The 21,402-nt window shown below is 34.4% G+C and overlaps 1 protein-coding gene across 1 annotated transcript in view; it reads left to right on the forward strand.

The window, feature by feature from the left end:
- Positions 1-20,765, forward strand: part of USP38 (ubiquitin specific peptidase 38) — a 38,222-nt gene extending 17,457 nt beyond the window's left edge. The window contains exons 6-10 of the mRNA XM_047717543.1: positions 842-1,035; positions 6,530-6,623; positions 9,773-9,879; positions 11,269-12,634; positions 18,678-20,765. Of these exons, the coding sequence (XP_047573499.1) occupies positions 842-1,035; positions 6,530-6,623; positions 9,773-9,879; positions 11,269-12,634; positions 18,678-18,839 (1,923 nt within the window). The 3' untranslated portion in view covers positions 18,840-20,765. The remainder of the gene's footprint in view (positions 1-841; positions 1,036-6,529; positions 6,624-9,772; positions 9,880-11,268; positions 12,635-18,677) is intronic.
- Positions 20,766-21,402: the final 637 nt, after the last annotated feature.

Here is a 21,402-nt window from a genome sequence, read left to right on the forward strand (position 1 = left end):
AGATTTAAAATTGTATCGTGGGGCATCTGGGTGGCTCAGTCTGTTAAGCATCTGCCTTCTGCTCAGATCATGATCCCAAAGTCCTGAGATCCAGCCCCGCGTTGGGGTCCCTGCTCATTGCTTCTCCCTCTCCCTCTGCCCTTCCCCCTGTTTTTGCCTTCTCTTTCTTTCTCTCAAAAAAAAAAAAAAAAACAAAAAAAAACTTTTAAATAAATAAATAAATAATTGTATCTCAAGTATCGTAGAGCAAATAAAAGAAGCTATATCTTATAATAATTATATTGTTAAACAGGAGATTGAGTTTAATTTTTTGAAGTCAGAAGTCGTTGTGCTTAGGTGCTTTCATTTTTCGTATCCTGATTACTTTGAGCTTTTATTTCTAAGGGTTAATATTGAGTAAATAGTAGTAGTGAATGAAAAGGAGATATTTTTAACTTTCACTAGAAAATTTGAAAGCAAATTGTCTAGGCTATTCAGTTGTGTGCTGATTTAAGTCCTCATTCTGATGTCTTTGAGTAGCACTGCAGTATGCTCTCTTGTCTCAGAGTTTTATTCTGAAACATTTTGCTGGCACATTGGAACATAAATAGTTCAAATGTGACTTGAATTCCTGGTTCTTGAATATTTCTTCACTTGATAAACTCTACTTTTAGGATGTAGTTATTTATTTTAGGAGACAATTATTTTTGCCAAGTATTTTCGTCAAGTATTAGGGGTGATTTCAAAACTAAGTGGAGGAAAAGAAAAGTTAAATGTCAGTGGAAGAATCTTCTTTATGGTGTTAATTTAATAACAAAAATAGTTTATATTTTTAAGCTTTTTTCTTCTTGATGTTCTACAGGATTTTCCTAAGCCCAGTGAAGAGAAGATCAAATTGATTCTCAGTCAAAGTGCCTGGACTTCTCAATCCAATTCTTTGGCCTCTTGCTTGTCTAGACTTTCTGGAAAATCTGAAACTGGGAAAACTGGTCTTATTAATCTAGGAAATACATGTTATATGAACAGTGTTATACAAGCATTGTTTATGGCTACAGAGTAAGTTTAAATTTGAACCTTTTTTGTTAACTGTAGAAATTGATGCGTACTGATGAAATGTAAGATGATGGGATTGTCTTGACATTATTTCTTATAAATGGCAGAAATATTAATATTTGTATATAATTGCCTTATTTAGAAATGTAATTGCTGTCAGTGCTCAGGAGCTATTAAAATGTTAACTTATATAAATTCTGCTCTATATTTATATTGTGTATTGCACTGAGACTCTTTTGATTATTCTGGCTGGATATTTATTAGGATAACAGAAAGATTAAGTGGGCTTATTCCAAAGAGTTTAAGTGTCCTCAAGTACTAATTTATTATTATCATATAAGACAGTGTATTTTTTTAGCCTATATATCTTTTAAGGGAGTTACATTTAGTTTTTTCTGCTTATAGATATTTTGCTGTTTATCAGATTGATAACTTCTCTGTTACTGTGAAAGAAGCATAAGCTGTTTCCCTCCACAAGTTGTAGATACTGAACAAATATGTAAACATTTATGTTCCTTTGTCCTCTTACAGATTTGCTTTCAAATTAATTTTTTTTTTGTAGCCAAACAAATACGAAATCAGAGGTTGTTAGCTACTTGAGTGCTAAATGTAAAAGTAAAAAATAATGATAAACTTTTCCTAACAAAATATGTTGGATTTTTCTCTTCATTGCCAGTAGAGTATTTATGGAACTTGACCGATGGTCTTTACAAATTGAGTTCCATGCCTTTGTAAGTTTTTATGCCTACCTAGAGGAATCATAAACTAAAAGATGAATTCTTAGGTTTAGTTTATTTTCTGGCCCCAGAATCTGCTTATAACACTAAGGTTTTTTTTTTGTTTGGCTCAGTGTTTTATTTTGTTTATTTGTTTGTATTTGAGATTTTTAATTTTAAAATGTGTACACTCAGACACAAGTGATACTAAGCATAAAACTAAATTCAAATCTGTATCTCACCACCAGATGTCATCTAGTCCAGCCAGATGATGGTGAAAGGAGAGACCCAAAGCAAGTGTAATTGGCAACAGCAATTCAAAGAGCCATCTTATTGAATAAGCCAATTATACTACCTAAAAATAGGCATATAACATATTTTATTTCTTTGGTAATATGTGAATTCTTTGTGGTTTAAAAAAATAAATTTAGAAGTATATAAAATAAAATCAGGTATAAAAATTTTTTTTTAATCAGACATCCCCATTCACAAGAGTAATTGGTTAACAGTTTTGTGTGCATTGTTTCAGATCAGTCTTTTTACAGTTACAAGATTTTATTTATAAGAACAAATGCATTGTTTTTAAAAAATATTTATAATCTTATTTATATGGTTTTTTTCTAGCACTTTTATCTTTTAATGATTCATGTTGGCAGTATTCCCATGATAGGGTAATGACAGAATTATCATTCTGAATAAATAGATGTACTGTATTTTATGTAACCATACTCCAGTTGATGAACATTAGGTTGTTTTGCTCATAATTAACATCTCTCTGCGCATATGCAGATGTAGAGGATTTGCTTTGAATAGGTATGCCAATTGCTCTCCAGAAAGACTGTAGCACTTGAACTTACATACTAATATATAATAATACCTGTGACCCCATTCCTTTAGTGGTACTTGATATAGTTAGTCTTTGAGATTTTTTTCTAATTGGGGGAAAAATGTCTTTTTGCTTTAATTTGTAATATTACTGACCATTACAGAGTTTTCTGTCTATATTTTTCTTTGTTTATTTGTGTTTGTTTTCTGAATGACCCATTCTTTCTTCTGTGCACCTTTCTATTGGGTCTTTTTCTTTTTCATTCTGATTTATATATACTCTGGATGATAATCCTTTATCACATGCTCCCTTCCCGTCGGTGTGATTCAGATTTATAGAGTGTTTCATTTGTAATTTTTCATTTTTTTTTAAATATTTTATTTATTTATTTGACAGAGAGATCACAAGTAGGCAGAGAGGCAGGCTGAGAGAGAGGGGGAAGCAGGCTTTCTGCTGATCAGAGAGCCCGATGCGAGGCTCGATCTCAGGACCCTGAGAACATGACCTGAACCGAAGGCAGAGGCTTAACCCACTAAGCCACCCAGGCACCCCATAATTTTTTATTTTATGTGATGAAATCTGCTATTTCTCATTTGTAGTATCTGAATTGTAGGAAGGCTTCTCCCTCGACATTTCCCCCATTTTTTTCTTTTAAATACTTCAATAGTTTTCTTTCTTTTTTTTTAAATTTTTTAATTTTTTATTTCTTTTCAGCATAACAGTGTTCACTGTTTTTGCACTGCACCCAGTGCTCCATGCAATCTGTGCCCTCTCTAATACCCACCACCTGGTTCCCCCAACCTCCCACTCCCACCCCTTCAAAAACCTCAGATTGTTTTTCAGAGTCCATAGTCTCTCATGGTTCACCTCCCCTTCCAATTTCCCTCAACTCCCTTCTCCTCTCCCTCTCCGCTTGTCCTCCATGCTATTTGTTAGGCTCCACAAATGAGTGAAACCATATGATAATTGACTCTCTCTGCTTGACTTATTTCACTCAGCATAATCTCTTCCAGTCCCGTCCATGTTGCTACAAAAGTTGGGTATTCATCCTTTCTGATGGAGGCATAATACTCCATAGTGTATATGGACCACATCTTCCTTATCCATTCGCCCATTGAAGGGCATCTTGGTTCTTTCCACAGTTTGGCGACAGTGGCCATTGCTGCTATAAACATTGGGGTACAGATGGCCCTTCTTTTCACTACATCTGTATCTTTGGGGTAAATACCCAGTAGTGCAATGGCAGGGTCATAGGGAAGCTCTATTTTTAATTTCTTGAGGAATCTCCGCACTGTTTTCCAAAGTGGCTCCACCAACTTGCATTCCCACCAACAGTGTAAGAGGGTTCCCCTTTCTCCACATCCTCTCCAACGCACGTTGTTTCCTGTCTTGCTAATTTTGGCCATTCTAACTGGTATAAGGTGGTATCTCAATGTGGTTTTAATTTGAATCTCCCTGGTGGCTAGTGATGATGAACATTTTTTCATGTGTCTGATACCCATTTGTATGTCTTCATTGGAGAAGTGTCTGTTCATATCTTCTGCCCATTTTTTTTTTATTTATTTATTTGACAGAGAGAGATCACAAGTAGGCAGAGAGGCAGGCAGAGAGAGAGGGGGAAGCAGGCTCCCTGTGAGCAGAGAGCCTGATCTTCTGCCCATTTTTTGACATGATTATCTGTTTTGTGTGTGTTGAGTTTGAGGAGTTCTTTATAGATCCTGGATATCAACCTTTTGTCTGTACTGTCATTTGCAAATATCTTCTCCCATTCCGTGCGTTGCCTCTTTGTTTTGTTGACTGTTTCCTTTGCTGTGCAGAAGCTTTTGATCTTGATGAAGTCCCAAAAATTCATCTTCGCTTTTGTTTCCTTTGCCTTTGGAGACATATCTTGAAAGAAGTTGCTGTGACTGATATCAAAGAGGTTACAGCCTATGTTCTCCTCTAGGATTCTGATGGATTCCTGTCTCACGTTGAGGTCTTTTATCCATTTTGAGTTTATCTCTGTGTATGGTGTAAGAGTGGTCGAGCTTCATTCTTCTACATGTAGCTGTCCAGTTTTCCCAGCACCATTTATTGAAGAGACTGTCTTTTTTCCATTGTATATTTTTTCCTGTTTTGTTGAAGATTATTTGACCGTAGAGTTGAGGGTCCATATCTGGGCTCTCTACTCTGTTCCACTGGTCTATGTGTCTGTTTTTATGCCAGTACCATGCTGTCTTGGTGATCACAGCTTTGTAGTAAAGCTTGAAATCAGGTAACGTGATGTCCCCAGTTTTATTTTTGTTTTTCAACATTTCCTTAGCGATTCGGGGTCTCTTCTGATTGTGTACAAATTTTTGGATTATTTGCTCCAGCTCTTTGAAAAATACCGGTGGAATTTTGATCGGAAGCGCTCTAGGCAGTATAGACATTTTAACAATGTTTATTCTTCCAATCCAAGAGCGTGGAGTGGTCTTCCATCTTTTTGTGTCTTCTTCAATTTCTTTCATGAGTGTTCTGTAATTCCACGAGTACAGTTCCTTTACCTCTTTGGTTAGGTTTATTTCTAGGTATCTTATGGTTCTTGGTGCTATAGTAAATGGAATCGATTCTCTAATTTCCCCTTTTTTTAAAAAGATTTTATTTATTTATTTGACAGACAGAGATCACAGTAGGCAGAGAGGCAGGCAGAGAGAGAGAGAGGAGGAAGCAGGCTCCCTGCTGAGCAGAGAGCCCGATGTGGGGCTTGATCCCAGGAGCTGAAGGCAGAGGCTTTAACCCACTGAGCCACCCAGGCGCCCCTCTAATTTCCCTTTCTGTATTTTCATTGTTAGTGTATAAGAAAGCCACTGATGTCTGTACATTGACTTTGTATCCTGCCATGTTGCTGAATTGTTGTATGAGTTCTAGTAGTTTGGGGGTGGAGTCTTTTGGGTTTTCCATATAAAGAATCATGTCATCTGCAAAGAGAGAGAGTTTGACTTCTTCCTTGCCAATTTGGATACCTTTTATTTCTCTTTGTTGTCTGATTGCTGTTGCTAGGACTTCTAATACTATGTTGAACAAGAGTGGTGAGAGTGGGCATCCTTGTCGCGTTCCTGATCTCAACGGGAAGGCTGCAAGCTTTTTCCCATTGAGGATGATATTTGCTGTGGGTCTTACATAGATAGATTTTATGAAGTTCAGGAATGTTCCCTCTATATACTTTGAAGCGTTTTAATCAGGAATGGATGCTGGATTTTGTCAAATGCTTTTTCTGCATCAATTGAGAGGACCATGTGGTTCTTCTCTCTTCTCCTATTGATTTGTTCTATCACATTGATTGATTTGCGAATGTTGAACCATCCTTGTAGCCCTGGGATGAATCCCACCTGGTCATGGGAGATAATCTTTTTAATGTGCTGTTGGATCCTGTTTGCTAGGATCTCTTCAATAGTTTTCCTATTTTACATTAGCTCATTACTCCTGTGTGGCATTTGTAATAATTTAAAATTTTATTTAATTCCATTTTTTTTCCAAATGGATATCAAATTGTTCCTATTCTCTTGTTTGAATAATTTATCCTTTTCCCATCCTGTACTTGTACCACAGTCTATAAATCACTCTAAAGTTATAGTATGTTTTGTTGACAATATATTTTATTTCATGCAGGTGTATGAAAGAATTTAAAAGTTGCTTATTTAAGTTATTAATTAATAGCTTAATCCATATCTGTTTGCTAATCCAGAAAATAGTAATAATATGTGACAGCACATAGGCCATTGTCTGGTCCCATAGCAACTGTTTTATTGTCATTCTTCCCTTCCTTCTTCACAACATTGTAAGTAGTAACTCTGCTAGGTAAAGGGCCATCAGATGAGTGATGTTTTACTTTGAAGATAATAAGTTCTAGAACTAATTTCCTTTTAGCTTTTAAAAAATGTGTGTGTATATGCATGTACATGTATACAAGAATCACTGTTTTATTCTCTGTCAGTTTCAGGAGACAAGTATTATCTTTAAATCTAAATGGGTGCAATTCATTAATGAAAAAATTACAGCATCTCTTTGCCTTTTTGGCTCATACACAGGTGAGTGTAAGTGTGTGTAGTATGTATATGTTAACTTCATTGATAATATTCTTTAAACTTCACATTATACCAAACTTGATGAATCTTGTTTAAATAATATGTATTTGACACAGCATAACAAATCCACTTAGATGTACTAGACATCCTGCCTAAAATCAGGATATGCTTTGAGTTTTTATTTCTTCCTCCTGTTTTCCATTCTTTTTTTTTTTTTTTAAAGATTTTATTTATTTATTTGACAGAGAGAGATCACAAATAGACGGAGAGGAAGGCAGAGAGAGAGAGAGAGAGAGAGAGAGAGGGAAGCAGGCTTCTTGCTGAGCAGAGAGCCCGATGTGGGACTCGATCCCAGGACCCTGAGATCATGACCTGAGTCGAAGGCAGCGGCTTAACCCAGCGGCCACCCAGGCGCCCCATGTTTTCCATTCTTGTAGATGAATATTATGCTGACCCTTTCTTCTAATTATTATAGATAAAATCTGATTTCTTCTCTAATAAATAAGCCTCTTCATGAAGAAGTCTTTTTAAATGCATCTCTAATAGTTTATAGATACTAAATTGATAGATTTTTCATAATAATAAATAAAATAATTTTGTGGCACATTGGCTTCTTTTTTCTCCTATTTCTAATATATGTACCTTCTCATTCTCATTATGACCAAAATTTTAAGCTCTAGAGCCTAATGGGTAAACAACTTTATCCATTAAGTTCTAAGGCTTAAGATTTAAGATGATCTTTTATGTCCACAATTAATCCAAGGAAATGAATTTATGCTACTGGCAAGAAAGTCACATATAGTAAACATTCATTCGAAAGACTTTTATTGATGGACATTGGGGGAGGATATGTGCTGTGATGAACACTGTGAATTGTATAAGACTGAGGAATCGGGGCGCCTGGGTGGCTCAGTGGGTTAAAGCCGCTGCCTTCGGCTCAGGTCATGATCCCAGGGTCCTGGGATCGAGCCCCGCATCGGGCTCTCTGCTCAGCAGGGAGCCTGCTTCCTTTCCTCTCTCTCTCTGCCTGCCTCTCTGCCTACTTGTGATCTCTGTCTGTCAAATAAAATAAATAAAAAAATCTTTAAAAAAAAAAAAAAAGACTGATGAATCACAGACCTGTACCTCTGAAACAAATAATACTTTATGTTAATTAATTACTTAAATAAATAAAAGACATTTATTGAGAGACAATATGGAGTCTGGTAAGCATTCAAAGGGGAAGGCAATCCTTACGCTCAAGGAACTCAAGTTTTGAGCACTACATATGAACAATATATATATCATTTATAAATAATGTATACTCTTTTTTTCTGGTTTTACTCTGATTGTCTTACTTTTACTCTGTCTTACTCCTATAAAAGGAGTAGGTGGGAGAATCAGAAGAGAAGATTGCTTTAGTGGGATTGAGTTGATAAGAATGCTTTGTTTCCTATCTATAAGCTGTGAAATAGCTCAAGTATAACTCCTTAAATGGAAAAAATTAACTTTTGAGTGATGGCCTATAAGTAGTAGTACACTCAAATAATTTTATTGTTCTCTTTCTGAGGAAAATCTGTTCACAAATTAAATTTAACGTCTCAGGACCAAGGGAGATGAAATCTCTTCCCTCCAATTGCCAAACATTATTTTCCTAGTAAATTGATTTCTGTACTTGCTTTATCACTAGTCTGTATTTACCATATATTATATAAAATGTATATATATCTATGTGTGTATAGGTAGCTATAAATACATTATGTATACTATATTACCTTTCTGAATTAGAGCTGTTAGAAAAAAAAACTATAGGAGGGCTCCATGCTCCCAAGGAAAAGAAGACAGGAATTCACCAGAGAACCTAATGAAAGTTCTGTCATAGTTGAGACCTTGTCTGATAGCAAGCCAACAAGAATTTTTTTGGATTGATAGATTTCCCTATATAATTGAAAAGCCTTTATTTCTTATAACTGAGGAAGCTAACATTTATTAAGCATTTAAATTTGCCTAGCTTCTATCCTAAGTAGTTTACATGTATTATTTTTCTTTTTTTTTTTTTTTTAAAGATTTTATTTATTCATTTGAGAGAGAATGAGTGAGAGAGAACATAGAAGCTCAGAGGGAGAAGCAGACTCCCCAAGGAGCTGGGAGCCCGATGCGGGACTCGATCCTGGAAGTCCAGGATCATGACCTGAGCCGAAGGCAGTCGCTCAACCAACTGAGCCACCCAGGCGCCCCTGCATGTATTATTTCTTAATCCTCAGAAACAATCTATGAAGTAATAAGATAGTATCCCCATTTTACAGATGAAAAAACTGGGTTTATAGTACCTGCTTTTCAGGGTCATGTAGACAAGTGGCAAATTGGGGTATGATATGAACCAAATGACTGTAGAACTCATGCTCAACTAGTATGTTAAAGTTCCTTCCTTCAGAATGCTATCAACAACCCATTTTGATAAAAAATTTTTTCAACTGAGGACTCTGTTACATTCCACAAATATTCAAAATGTCAGAATTCTAAGTTTTCAGGTTTAAATCACATCTTTTCAGATGCCTTTTCAGTTACTTTTTGTTGTTGCAAAATCTAGGATTTGAACCAAGATTGCTTCAAAGTGAATGAGCAACCACTTCACTAAACCTCCCCCACACCAAAAAAGATCAGCAAGGACTCTAAACAGTATACTTACATTCTGTGCATTTATGAAATGTGTACCTAGTCAAAGAAATTTTCACCTAAAGTAGATATGTGTGGCCCTATATGGTACTCCCCTTATTATTTTATCCAAAATATGTATTCATTAGCATGTCTTTTTCAGATTTGGTTTTACAAAAAATTTGGATGCAAGCATATGACTGTCATAGATAATGCCAGTAGCGTTATATTAAGTGTTTGAGAGACCTGGATTCCCTCTGGCACTATTTTAACTGTAAAACTTTGGGCAAGTCACATGTTTCTCTAGATATTAATTCTTATCTGCAGAATGAGAAGTTATGACTGAAGATTACATAATTTATTTCTAATTTTATCTGTCCCCATTTCTGGGTCTTTGTAGTAGTGTTAAATGCAATATAATTTTAATTGATCTTTATTAAACATTGTATATTAAGACTTTAGTTATTTGATTCATGGTATGAGAATCACTTCCTTGTATTTTCTCTACTGATATCAAGAGAGAAGCATATGCACCTCGGGTATTCTTTGAGGCTTCTAGACCTCCATGGTTTACCCCCAGATCACAACAAGACTGTTCTGAATACCTCAGGTTTCTGCTAGACAGGTAAAAAGTATTTGAAAGTTACGATTTGAATTGTTTTCTTTCATAACAGATTATTTCTGTGGCATATTGTTTTTGCCTTTAAAAACGTATTTCAAATGTTAATCTTTAAAATACCTTGCATTTACTGTATATATTTAAGTGTGCTTTTGTTTTTAATTTGATTTCTTTTTTTGATTTTCTTACTTTGGACCAGCTGTTCTTAGAGTGTGGTACAAAGACCCCCTACGAGTTCCAAAAACATTCTCAGGGGTCTTCCCTTTTCTAACTATATATCTGTGTATATGTAATTGAGCCAGATTTTCTTCATATGTTTCATCCAGAGCAACATATCACAATAGATTAAATGCAGAGCAGCTCTGAGGATCCAGCTGTCTTCTATTAAGCCAGATACTTTAAATATTTGCAAAATGTAAAACAATGCTATTCTTCTCACTAAATTTTGTGGTTTTAGAAAATATAACTTTTTCATAATGAATATTAACACATAATGGGTTTATTATTTTCAAATGTATTATTTTATTAGTTTTATTCTCAGTTTTTGTATACAGTAAATATTGATGAGCATAACCACATGAATGAAAGCTGTTGGGTTCCTCAATTTTCCTCAATTACTTTTAAGAGTATAAAGGGATCTGGAGACCAAAAATTTAATAGTTGCTCCTTTAGATCAGTGCATAATTAGATGAGTTTGGTGTATTTTGTTCTATCCTTACCACTTAGTTAATAAAACTATCTTTTCCAGATCATTGCCTCCCTTCTATTACATGAATGACTAGTAAAGTTAGTTGAACTTAACATATGCAATCAGCTAAGGACATGTTGAGTGGTTTCTTTGTACCAGGCTTTCTATGAGATGCTAGGCAGACAAGGATATAGAAGATAATTAGTGGACATATATCATTTACCATCATGTAATAAGTGCTATAAAATAGCAGTATGAAGAAAGAATGAGACTATAAGGTAGTGATAGCCCCTAACTTCTAATCTGCATTCTCAAATTGTTCAGTATTCTTCTTGATTAAAAGAGGAAAAACTTGATTTTTTAAGTTAAGTATTATATTTGATAAAAAATAATTTGTCTGTTTATATAAGCCACCAATTTTTTTTAAAGATTTTATTTATTTATTTATTTATTTATTTATTTGATGGACAGAGATCACAAGAAGGTAGAGAGGCAGGCGGTGGGTGGGGGAATTGGGGGAAGCAGGCTCCACACCAAGCAAAGAGCCCGATGTGGGGCTCAATCCCAGGACCCTGAGACCATGACCTGAGCTGAGGCAGAGGTTTAACCCACTGAGCCACCCAGGCGCCCCTAAGCCACCAATATTTTTAAATAGCAATGTGAAACATAAGTGAAGCAGCGATATAATTATATATACTCTCCTGCAGGCTACATGAAGAAGAAAAGATCTTGAAAGTTCAGTCCTCACACAAGCCATCTGAAAGTCTGGGGTGCAATGAAACTTCTTTACAGGAAGTAGCCAGTAAGGCAGCTGTACTAGCAGAGAGCCATTGCACAAGTGATGGTGAGAAGACTTTAATAGAAAAAATGTTTGGAGGAAAACTACAAACTCACATATGTTGTTTGAACTGCAGGAGTACCTCACAAAAAGTGGAAGCCTTTACCGATCTTTCACTGGCCTTTTGTCCTTCCTCTTCTGTCGAAAACTTGTCTTTTCAAGATCCAGCATCATCACCCAGTACACAAGATGTACAAGGCCTAACGCAAGCCAGTGTACCTGGTCCTTCAGAAGAACCAGGAGTTTATAATCCAGCAACAGCTGCCTTTGTTTGTGACTCAGCTATGAATGAAAGAATGTTAGGCAGTCCTTCTGATGAGTTTTGCTGTACTGAAAACGCTTGTGTCCCCAGTGAATCTAGCACAATTCTTGTTAATAAAGATGTACCTCAGAAACCAGGAGGTGGAAGCACACCTTCAGTAACTGACTTACTAAATTATTTTTTGGCTCCAGAGATTCTTACTGGTGACAACCAGTATTATTGTGAAAACTGTGCCTCTTTGCAGAATGCTGAGAAAACTATGCAAATCACGGAGGAGCCTGAGTACCTTATTCTTACTCTCCTGAGATTTTCATATGATCAAAAGTATCATGTGAGAAGAAAGATTTTAGACAACGTGTCACTGCCACTGGTTTTGGAGTTGCCAGTTAAAAGAACTACTTCTTTCTCTTCATTGTCAGAAAGTTGGTCTATAGATGTTGACTTCACTGATATTAGTGAGAACCTAGCTAAAAAATTAAAGCCTTCTGGAACTGAAGAAACTTGCTGCTCCAGATTGGTGCCGTATCTATTAAGTTCTGTTGTTGTTCACTCTGGTATATCCTCTGAAAGTGGGCATTACTATTCTTATGCCAGAAACATCACAGGTACAGAGTCCTCATACCAGATGTGCCATCAGTCTGAAACTCTGGCGTTAGCATCCTCCCAGAGTCATTTCCTAGAGAGAAATAGCCCCAGTGCAGTTATTGAACAGGATTTAGAGAATAAGGAAATGTCAAAAGAATGGTTTTTATTTAATGACAGCAGAGTGACATTTACTTCATTTCAGTCAGTCCAGAAAATTACGAGTAGGTTTCCAAAGGACACAGCTTATGTGCTTTTGTATAAAAAACAGAATAGCACTAATGGTTTAAGTGGTAACAGTTCAGCCAGTGGACTCTGGGTAAATGGAGACCCACCTCTACAGAAAGAACTTATGGATGCTATAACAAAAGACAATAAACTATATTTACAGGTAAGTTGGATATAGAAACTTAATCTGTGGAAAATATTTAAACAATTGGTTTAACAGTGGTTAAATGAGTACCCTAATTTTGAAATCCAACTTCTGCATTTTCAAGGAATTTACAGTGGCAATTCTGAAATTTGGGTCTGGGTTTATATAGAAATCAGCCTATATAAATTATCTTACTTTCTAATGTTATGAATTAGCTATGAAAAGTTGCAGTTAGATGCAGTTTAAAAGACCTCACTTGTTTTTAATTACAAAAGATGTGATCATTATACAGTCATTCAGTACCGAAATACAGGAAGCTTAGTAAAATGGAAGTATCTTCCCTCTCCTCTTTAATCCCACCTACCAGGGGAAACAGCTGCTGAATGTGGTGTTTATTTCATTCTACACTATTTGACAGGTATTTTAAGGGCACTTATTAACATTCAGGTGGATAAGATAAAGCACACTGAAAAGATAGAATATTTTAAAAAACAAAAACAAAAACACATAATTGTATTCTTTAAGGACCTGAGCAATAAAACCAGAGAGCTAATAGAACAATTACTAAATAAAAGCCATGGAACAAAGGTTTCATATGACCTGAATTTACTTACAACTACACTTTTTGCAAAGAGTTAGTGATTTTATTATTTAAAAGTTAATAAAGATCTTGGCTGCAAGTATTTTTCTCTGAAACCTGCTAACTTGCTAATAGCATAAGGACTAACACTAAATTATCAATGAAATTGTAGGTGTATTAACTGCGTAGTTCAAGTGATTTTACGACTTTTATTCTAAAATTTTGGTGTTTGAAAAAGCTGTAAAATACAGATTAAGAGAAAAAATGGGTCATTAGAGTACTGATTTTTAGAACTAGATTTTTAGTACTGATTTTTCTCAAAAATTTTCAAATTTGCCATGTTATAAAATACTCAAATAATGATACATGATACATTATTAGTTTGGCAATGTCCTGGAGTAACAGAAAAATTTTATATTTTACAGAAAAAAATTAGAAACAATATTAAGCCTGATTCACCACCAAAAATTCTAACATCCAGTCAGAAGGCTTATGATCAAGTTAACAGGATGTATTCAATCATATCCTTCTTGCTAGATATTACATAAGCACCAGATATTAATCGTCATGATTCTTGGAGATTAGAAGGAGGAGTAAGGGCAAGAGGGTTAGGTTGAAATAGAAATTTTCTGTGATATAAGATACAGAAAATAAGGCCCAGTATAATCTTGACTTGTGGAAGTATGAAGATTATATATCAATGATTAGGTAAAATAGTATCTTTATCCAAGGATAGAGACATAGATTTTTAAAAGATGAGGAACCTACTACTCTCTTTCTGTGATTGGATTGCCAAAAGCTCTTGTAACCATAACTGTTTCATTATAGCCTACCTCCAAATGATTTTCTCTGTCTTAACTATTTCCCCCATTACAGTATTTACAATATCTGGGTGTGATAAGCCATTCTTTTCCTTATTGTTTTAAGGCCCATTGTCACTATAAAGGAAAGCATTGTGTACTTTATTAATTCAGTTTTTCAGTGTCTGCAGTTGTTCTAAATTCCGTCTGAAGTCTTAGATTGGCAAGGTAATGTAATTTAAAAGATATTGCCAAATTTTATTTTTTTATTTCTTTTTCTGTTTCCTTTTTGCTTTATTTTTTTTTCAACTGATTTATTTTATTTTATTTTTCAGTGTTCAAGATTCATTGTTTATGCACCACACCCAGTGCTCCGTGCAATAAGTGCCCTCCTTAATACCTACCACCAGGCTCACCTAACCCCCCATCCCTCTCCCCTCCAAAACCCTCAGTTTGTTTCTCAGAGTCCACAGTCTCTCATGGTTTGTCTCCCCCTCCGATTTCCCCCAACTCACTTCTCCTCTCCTCCCAGTGTCTTCCGTGTTATTCCTTATGCTACCTGAGTAAGTGAAACCATATAATTGACTCTCTCTGCTTGACTTACTTCATTCAGCATAATCTCCTCCAGTCCCATTCATGTGATACAAAAGTTGGGTATTCATCCTTTCTGATGAAGGCATAATATTCCATTGTATATATGGACCATATCTTCTTTATCCATTCATCCATTGAAGTGCATCTTAGTTCTTTCCACAGTTTGGCAACTCTGGCCATTGCTGCTGTGAACATTGGGGTACAGATGGCCCTTCTTTTCACTACATCAGTATCTTTGGGGTAAATACCCAGTAGTGCAATTGCAGGGTTATAGGGTAGCTCTATTTTTAATTTCTTAAGGAATCTCCACACTGTTTTCCAAAGTGGCTGCACCAATTTGCATTCCCACCAACAGTGTAAGAGAGTTCCCCTTTCTCTACATCCTCTCCAGCACTTGTTGTTTACTGTCTTGTTGATTTTTGGCCATTCTAACTGGTGCAAGGTGGTATCTCAATGTGGTTTTGATTTGAATCTCCCTGATGGCTAATGATGATTAACATTTTTTCATGTGTCTGTTAGCCATTCGTATGTCTTCTTTGGAGAAGTGTCAGTTCATGTCTTCTGCCCATTTTTTGATGTGATTATCTGTTTTGTATGTATTGAGTTTGAGGAGTTCTTTATAGATCTTGGATATCAACCCTTTTGTCTGTAGTGTCATTTGTGAATATCTTCTCCTATTCCATGGGTTGCCTCTTTGTTTTGTTGACTCTTTCTTTGCTGTGCAGAAGCTTTTGATCTTGGTGAAGTCCCAAAAGTTCATTTTTGCTTTTGTTTCCTTTGCCTTTGGAGACATGTCTTAAAAGAAGTTGCTGTGGCCGATGTCGAAGAGGCTATTGCCTGTGTTCTCCTCTAGGATTTTGATAGATTCCTGCCTCACTTTGAGGTTTTTTATCCATTTCGAGTTTATCTTTGTATATGGTGTAAGAGAATGGTCGAATTTCATTCTTCTATACATAGCTGTCCAATATTCCCAGCACCATTTATTGAAGAGGCTGTCTTTTTTCCACTGGATATTTTTTCCTGCTTTGTCAAAGATTAGTTGACCATAGAGTTGCGGGTCCATATCTGGGCTCTCTACTCTGTTCTTCTGGTCTGTGTGTCTGTTTACATTAAGATATTTATGATCCTGTATTAAGACAGGCTTCTAAAGCTTATTATCAAACTACCTTTTTAAAGCGAATTATGATAATAAATACTCAACTCTTAAAATTTTAAATACATTTATATTTTGTATTATTTACTTTTAAATACAATAATGTAATTGATTTATGATGAGATTTGAATTGTGATGGTTCGCATATTATTTAACTGAATCATTCTGGTATTTTAAGTTAGTATTAAGAGACATTTTTTTGAATACGGAGCATATATTTTTTTCTTACTTTCATTTTTTTATATTTTTGAGGCATAGTTCAAAATTTTTGCTCATTTCATAATAATAATGCTTTGAAATAGATTGCTATGTCAAGAATACAACTTTGGTTTTAAGATATAGCTTTATACCTATTTATAAAACAATTGTAAAAACTTAACTAAGTCTTAGTAAATGTAGAATGCAGAGTGAATATTTTGAGTTCCTTTGCTCTTGAGTAGTACTCCAAATGAATTTACCATCATAGTACATATCAGGGTAGCTACTTTCTTTTTTAATTCTTCATAATTACATTGGAAAATCATCTTGTATAATTTGGGGGGATTCTATTTTTAAATTTTACTAAAATCACATCTAGATTGACATGTGTTGGAGAAAAACTCTTGCTCTTTCTGGTGCTGATGAGACTAGTGATTTTGAAAAGTGGGCAAAAAATCCTATGTGACCAAACCATTTTCTGCTGTGTATCATACCTGACACATAGGATAGCAGTATCATAACTGTGTATCATAGCCTGACACAGCAGTGCAGATGGTGGATCTCGAAGTAAATTTTGGGAAGGGCTTTTTCTTCTTTTATTTCTTTCCCTCTGATCCAACTTGCATAAAGAGTGTCTCTATTATTTTAGTGTCTGCACTCCAAAAATTATGCTTTTAGTTAGGATCCAGTGAGAAAAATGTTGTGTGAGAGCACCAGCATCGCACTGTGAAGTGATATCACCACCTATCTCCACGTGTCCCGCGTCAATTACAGACAGACCTTCTGTCCTTTATTTTTGGTTTCTTTCCTTTGTTTCTTTGGAGGAGGTGGTAGTTTAGTGTCTTAATATTTTTCTTTATCATACATACAGAAGAATATACATAATATATCTGTGTAGTTTGAAGAAAAATAAAAGATGGATTAATTTAATGTTAACATATTTACTTAAATGAGAGATCTAAATATTCTGCAAGTTATTTGTCCCAGAGCAACAGTAACTCCAGGCCTATAGTCCATTACTGAACTAAGAATTAATTTTAATACTTAATATAAATTTGGAATATAAAATAAACACTATGAGAATCATAATTTTTAGCATTCTACACAATGCTCTCACTGTACTAAAAGAAGTAAAATGAGAAGCAGTTTTCCCTGCTTCAGTCCATTAAGCTTCTGAAAACAGGATATATACATTTTTTTCTGTCAGCCATATATTTATATAAGTATATAAAAAGCAAAAAAAGAATATTCCTTTCTTAGGAAGCTGTTTTGAAATAAAATATAGTTCTCATGCATCTCAGAAGCAATGGGGTTAAATTTGTATTGTGTGTGTCCTTTAACACTGCTTCTGGGGAGGAATTATTTTGTAACAAAATTTGGCCTATCTTTTGGGAGCAGAACTTCTTGAACTCTACTTTGTGTATTCAGTTTTATTTATTTCATTAGGGAACATGATCTATATCTGAAACCAGATCTTAGATAGAGTAATTTTCATTGCTTGTTTGGATAGTTTAACAGGTTATAGAGCTAGAGCAATGAGGATTTTGTTTCTTATTTTTGTGTCTATTTCTTATATACATACCTATAGCTTTTATTTTCTATCAGTAATATTGAAAATTTTAGTTTCTATTTTGATTCTTTCTTTAATTCTACAGACTAAAAAATAGATTATGTCTTTAAAAACATTATACAAAGGAACCAGTACAGTAAATTAAAAAGTTTTTGAGAGGTATCTTACAAATTAAGTTTTAAAAGCCTCTCTAAATCCTCCCTGTGACTCGTTAATGAGGCCATTCTGTTACAAGAATTTCTTATCTAAGGTCACATAAATATAAATTATACATATAAGTACAAATAATATAATATATAACATATATAATATAAATATATATAAATTATAAATAAATAATTTTATATAATTATATAATTATAACATATTTATATAATATATAAATATATAATTTATAAATATAAATTATAAATATATAAATTCTATATTTATATTTATAAATCCTTAAAATATTTATAAATGAATTCTATAAATAAAGTGTTCTAATCTGAGATCATTAATATTTATTGAACACCTAATATGTGTCTGGCACATAGACCAGTACAACTGGTTCCTCATAAAAATTCTGATAATCTGGTAGGGAAAATGTTATAAGTAATACTGTAAGGTTCCATTTTCCTTAGCAATGTTATTGAAATTCTACCTTTATTTACTGAGAAATATTCTAAGGAAAGGGTAGTTAACATTCAGCCTTCTTTCATTATTTATACCTTTTACTGTATCACCCACATACAAAATAGCCCCACTACTTGATAAAGAGTAGATAATCCATTGTCATAACCTTTAAATATCTACATTCTGTGTATTAGAAAGGAAATCTGTTCCTATGTGTATTGTTGAGTATTTACAAGAACTATAGTATTCCTGTAGAGGAATTTTAGGATGTGGGGCTTCAGTTTTCTCTTCTGCAGACTGAAGTATTGAAACAGAACAGGCCATGGGTTTGTCATTCTGTAGAGTTACACCAGGATTTTGTTCTCTATCTTACTTGTTCCATCTGTGATTATGTACTTTACTTAGTAATATTTGGTGAGGATTAGTATAGTCAATATTTTTTAAATTACTGAGATTGATGGATGCTTATTAAGAATTAAGTCAGTTTTAAAATATTTATACATCCATTGTATTTAGGGTTTTAATTTTATAAAAATTCTTTTTAATTTTAGGAACAAGAGTTGAATGCTCGAGCCCGGGCCTTACAAGCTGCATCTGCCTCCTGTTCATTTCGGCCCAATGGATTTGATGACAATGACCCACCAGGAAGCTGTGGACCAACTGGTGGAGGGGGTGGAGGAGGATTTAATACAGTTGGCAGACTCGTATTTTGATCCTGAGAGAATCCAAAATGCACTGGTCACAAAACATCTAATACTATGACTGTTAACAAATATCATAACTATCTTTTATTTTTCTTTTCATTAGACCCTTATACTTTAAGAAAACACACTCAGTGCTTGTTTTGATTTTCTTGACAATACCTTTATTAACAAGTGCATCATGGGAAAAGAAAATCTACCTCTTAAAATTCCATTTTGCTTTCATGGTTAGACATGCTTGACCAAAAATTTTCAGAGGAAAATATGTACCCGGTCCCTAATTAAGCTGCATTAAATTTAGCAGAGGCATTTAAATGGTCTCATTCTCAGTTGTTCTTAACAAAAAAATATGATTCATTTAGCATCTTTTATAAAAGAATTGATGCTACAAATAATGGAAATATTGTTTAAAAAGAAAGAAAAAATCCTTTATTTCATGCATAGTACCCCATTATTCAAATCTTTTAAAATGCTAAAGATAATACAGTCTCTAATGAAGGCAATAACATAAAATTTATCAAGTTATAGTACTTTTCAGGTTTTTGTTTAGTGCTGTCTTCAGCATCACTGTATCTGCATTTCAAGTATAAGTGTTTTCAAAAAGGATTATTTATACATATATGCTGAACTGATTTTAAGAAAGGTGCATGATCCTGTAGAAACAACATTTTTACCTAAAAATTGCTAACTTTGTAGTATTTCTAATTGTTTAAGGATTTTTAAATTCTATTTCAGGGAGTCTATCTTCTGTGTGTTTTGAAGAAGGTGAGTTCTGTATGTGCCTTGCAGTACTGTAATTAAAAAATAGGAATCTTTGGCTGCGGAAAAGTTTTTAAAAATGAAATGTTAGAAAGTAATTTTTTGTGCTAACATTAAAATTATAACTTTTTGAAAGATATTAGATATTCCTGAAGTAAAATCTGACGGTTCTAAATCAATAAGTATGATAGATTATTTTTAAATTATAGAAGAATTCAGAGGGAATGAACCTAGGCAAGTAAAAAAATCTTTTGATTTTGTTACTTAATCCTCTGATTATTAAACATCAGTTGCATATTCTTAGAGTTGGACATTTGGGATTTTTTTTCATTTGAATCTTGTGCTTTGCACAGTTGTTTCTATTTCATAGTTTCATATAAAATGTTGAAATGTAAGACCCTACCATCCCACATTTTCTTTTACCAGAGAGTGAAAAACAAGTCAGTTCTCCTGGGTCTTGATTATATGTATTCTATAGTTATCCCAGTTTTCCCTTTCCCTAAAACTTTTAACTTATCCATGGTTGTACATTGTGCTAAAATCTGTCTCATATTTATTTTGAAAACACTTAAAGGAAAGGGTGTTCCTTGGTGATTTGGAGTTTATCTTTTTCCCAACCTTTTAACGGTGATAGTTAAAAACAGAATTCCTCATCTTCATTCCACTGTATCCCACTCCTAACTTGTTTCCAGTCACCAGGAAAATTAGGAAAACTGATTGGATTAGAACTGGAAATTCTTTGCGAATTGATTGAGATTTGTCTTTTCTATAAATGAATGAAACACAAATTTTTATCACGCTGTCTTTTCCTGTGCGCTTCCTCTTGTCTTAATAGTGTATTCCTGAGGTACTCTATGTGTTCAGTTATCCACTGGCTAATTAATGATTTATTATCAGATTATATCAGTGTTAGCATTTACTGAAATTGGTAAAGTTATTTAATACTTGGTACATTCATATTGGGCTCAGCTGCTCCTGGGAACTTTCTTAAAGACCGACCTACACGTGGTTTTATCTATGAATACCAAATCATTCAAGGATTTTGTCTGTCAAGGTGATACATACTGAGTTGTCAAAATGATAAAAAGATGGAATAATACTGGGACTATTCAGATGATAATTTCATACCAGTAGCAAAAACTTGAAATTAAGGATTTCCTTTTCAGATTAAAACTGTAATAATGTGGGCGCCTGGGTGGCTCAGTGGGTTAAGCCGCTGCCTTCGGCTCAGGTCATGATCTCAGGGTCCTGGGATCGAGTCCCGCATCGGGCTCTCTGCTCAGCAGGGAGCCTGCTTCCCTCTCTCTCTCTCTCTCTCTCTGCCTGCCTCTCCATCTACTTGTGATCTCTCTGTCAAATAAATAAATAAAATCTTAAAAAAAAAAACAGCCATAAAAAAAAAACTGTAATAATGTTAATCATTTGCTGAATTTAAAGTATTTATATCTATGTAAATGAACTTGAAACTTGAAATTGAAACCAGAATAACCAGAGGCTCCATTTCTTACATTCCTAACCCTTGTGCTTTCCTCTGCCTCTTGCAAATTTTATAAGGTCTGACTTGGCCAGAATATTATTGCTGTTTCTCTTTAGTTCATTCCAAGGTAATCAGTTCAAATGAAGCTGCTCAGTGCTGCTTAAAAGAGCGTATTAGGCCACACCACCAACAAAAATGAAAAACCGGAAATCTAAGTCTGTTCCTTTCAAAGATCTTTATTGACACATTGAGAAAAATAGATTTTTTTCTTCAGAGAGATAGGCAAAGAAGAAAATGTATGTAATGTGGTCAGTCATGCAAGCCCTTATAATCCATTCA

Source organism: Lutra lutra, chromosome 2, assembly GCF_902655055.1.
Source record: "Lutra lutra chromosome 2, mLutLut1.2, whole genome shotgun sequence".
NCBI classification, from domain to species: Eukaryota; Metazoa; Chordata; class Mammalia; order Carnivora; family Mustelidae; genus Lutra; species Lutra lutra.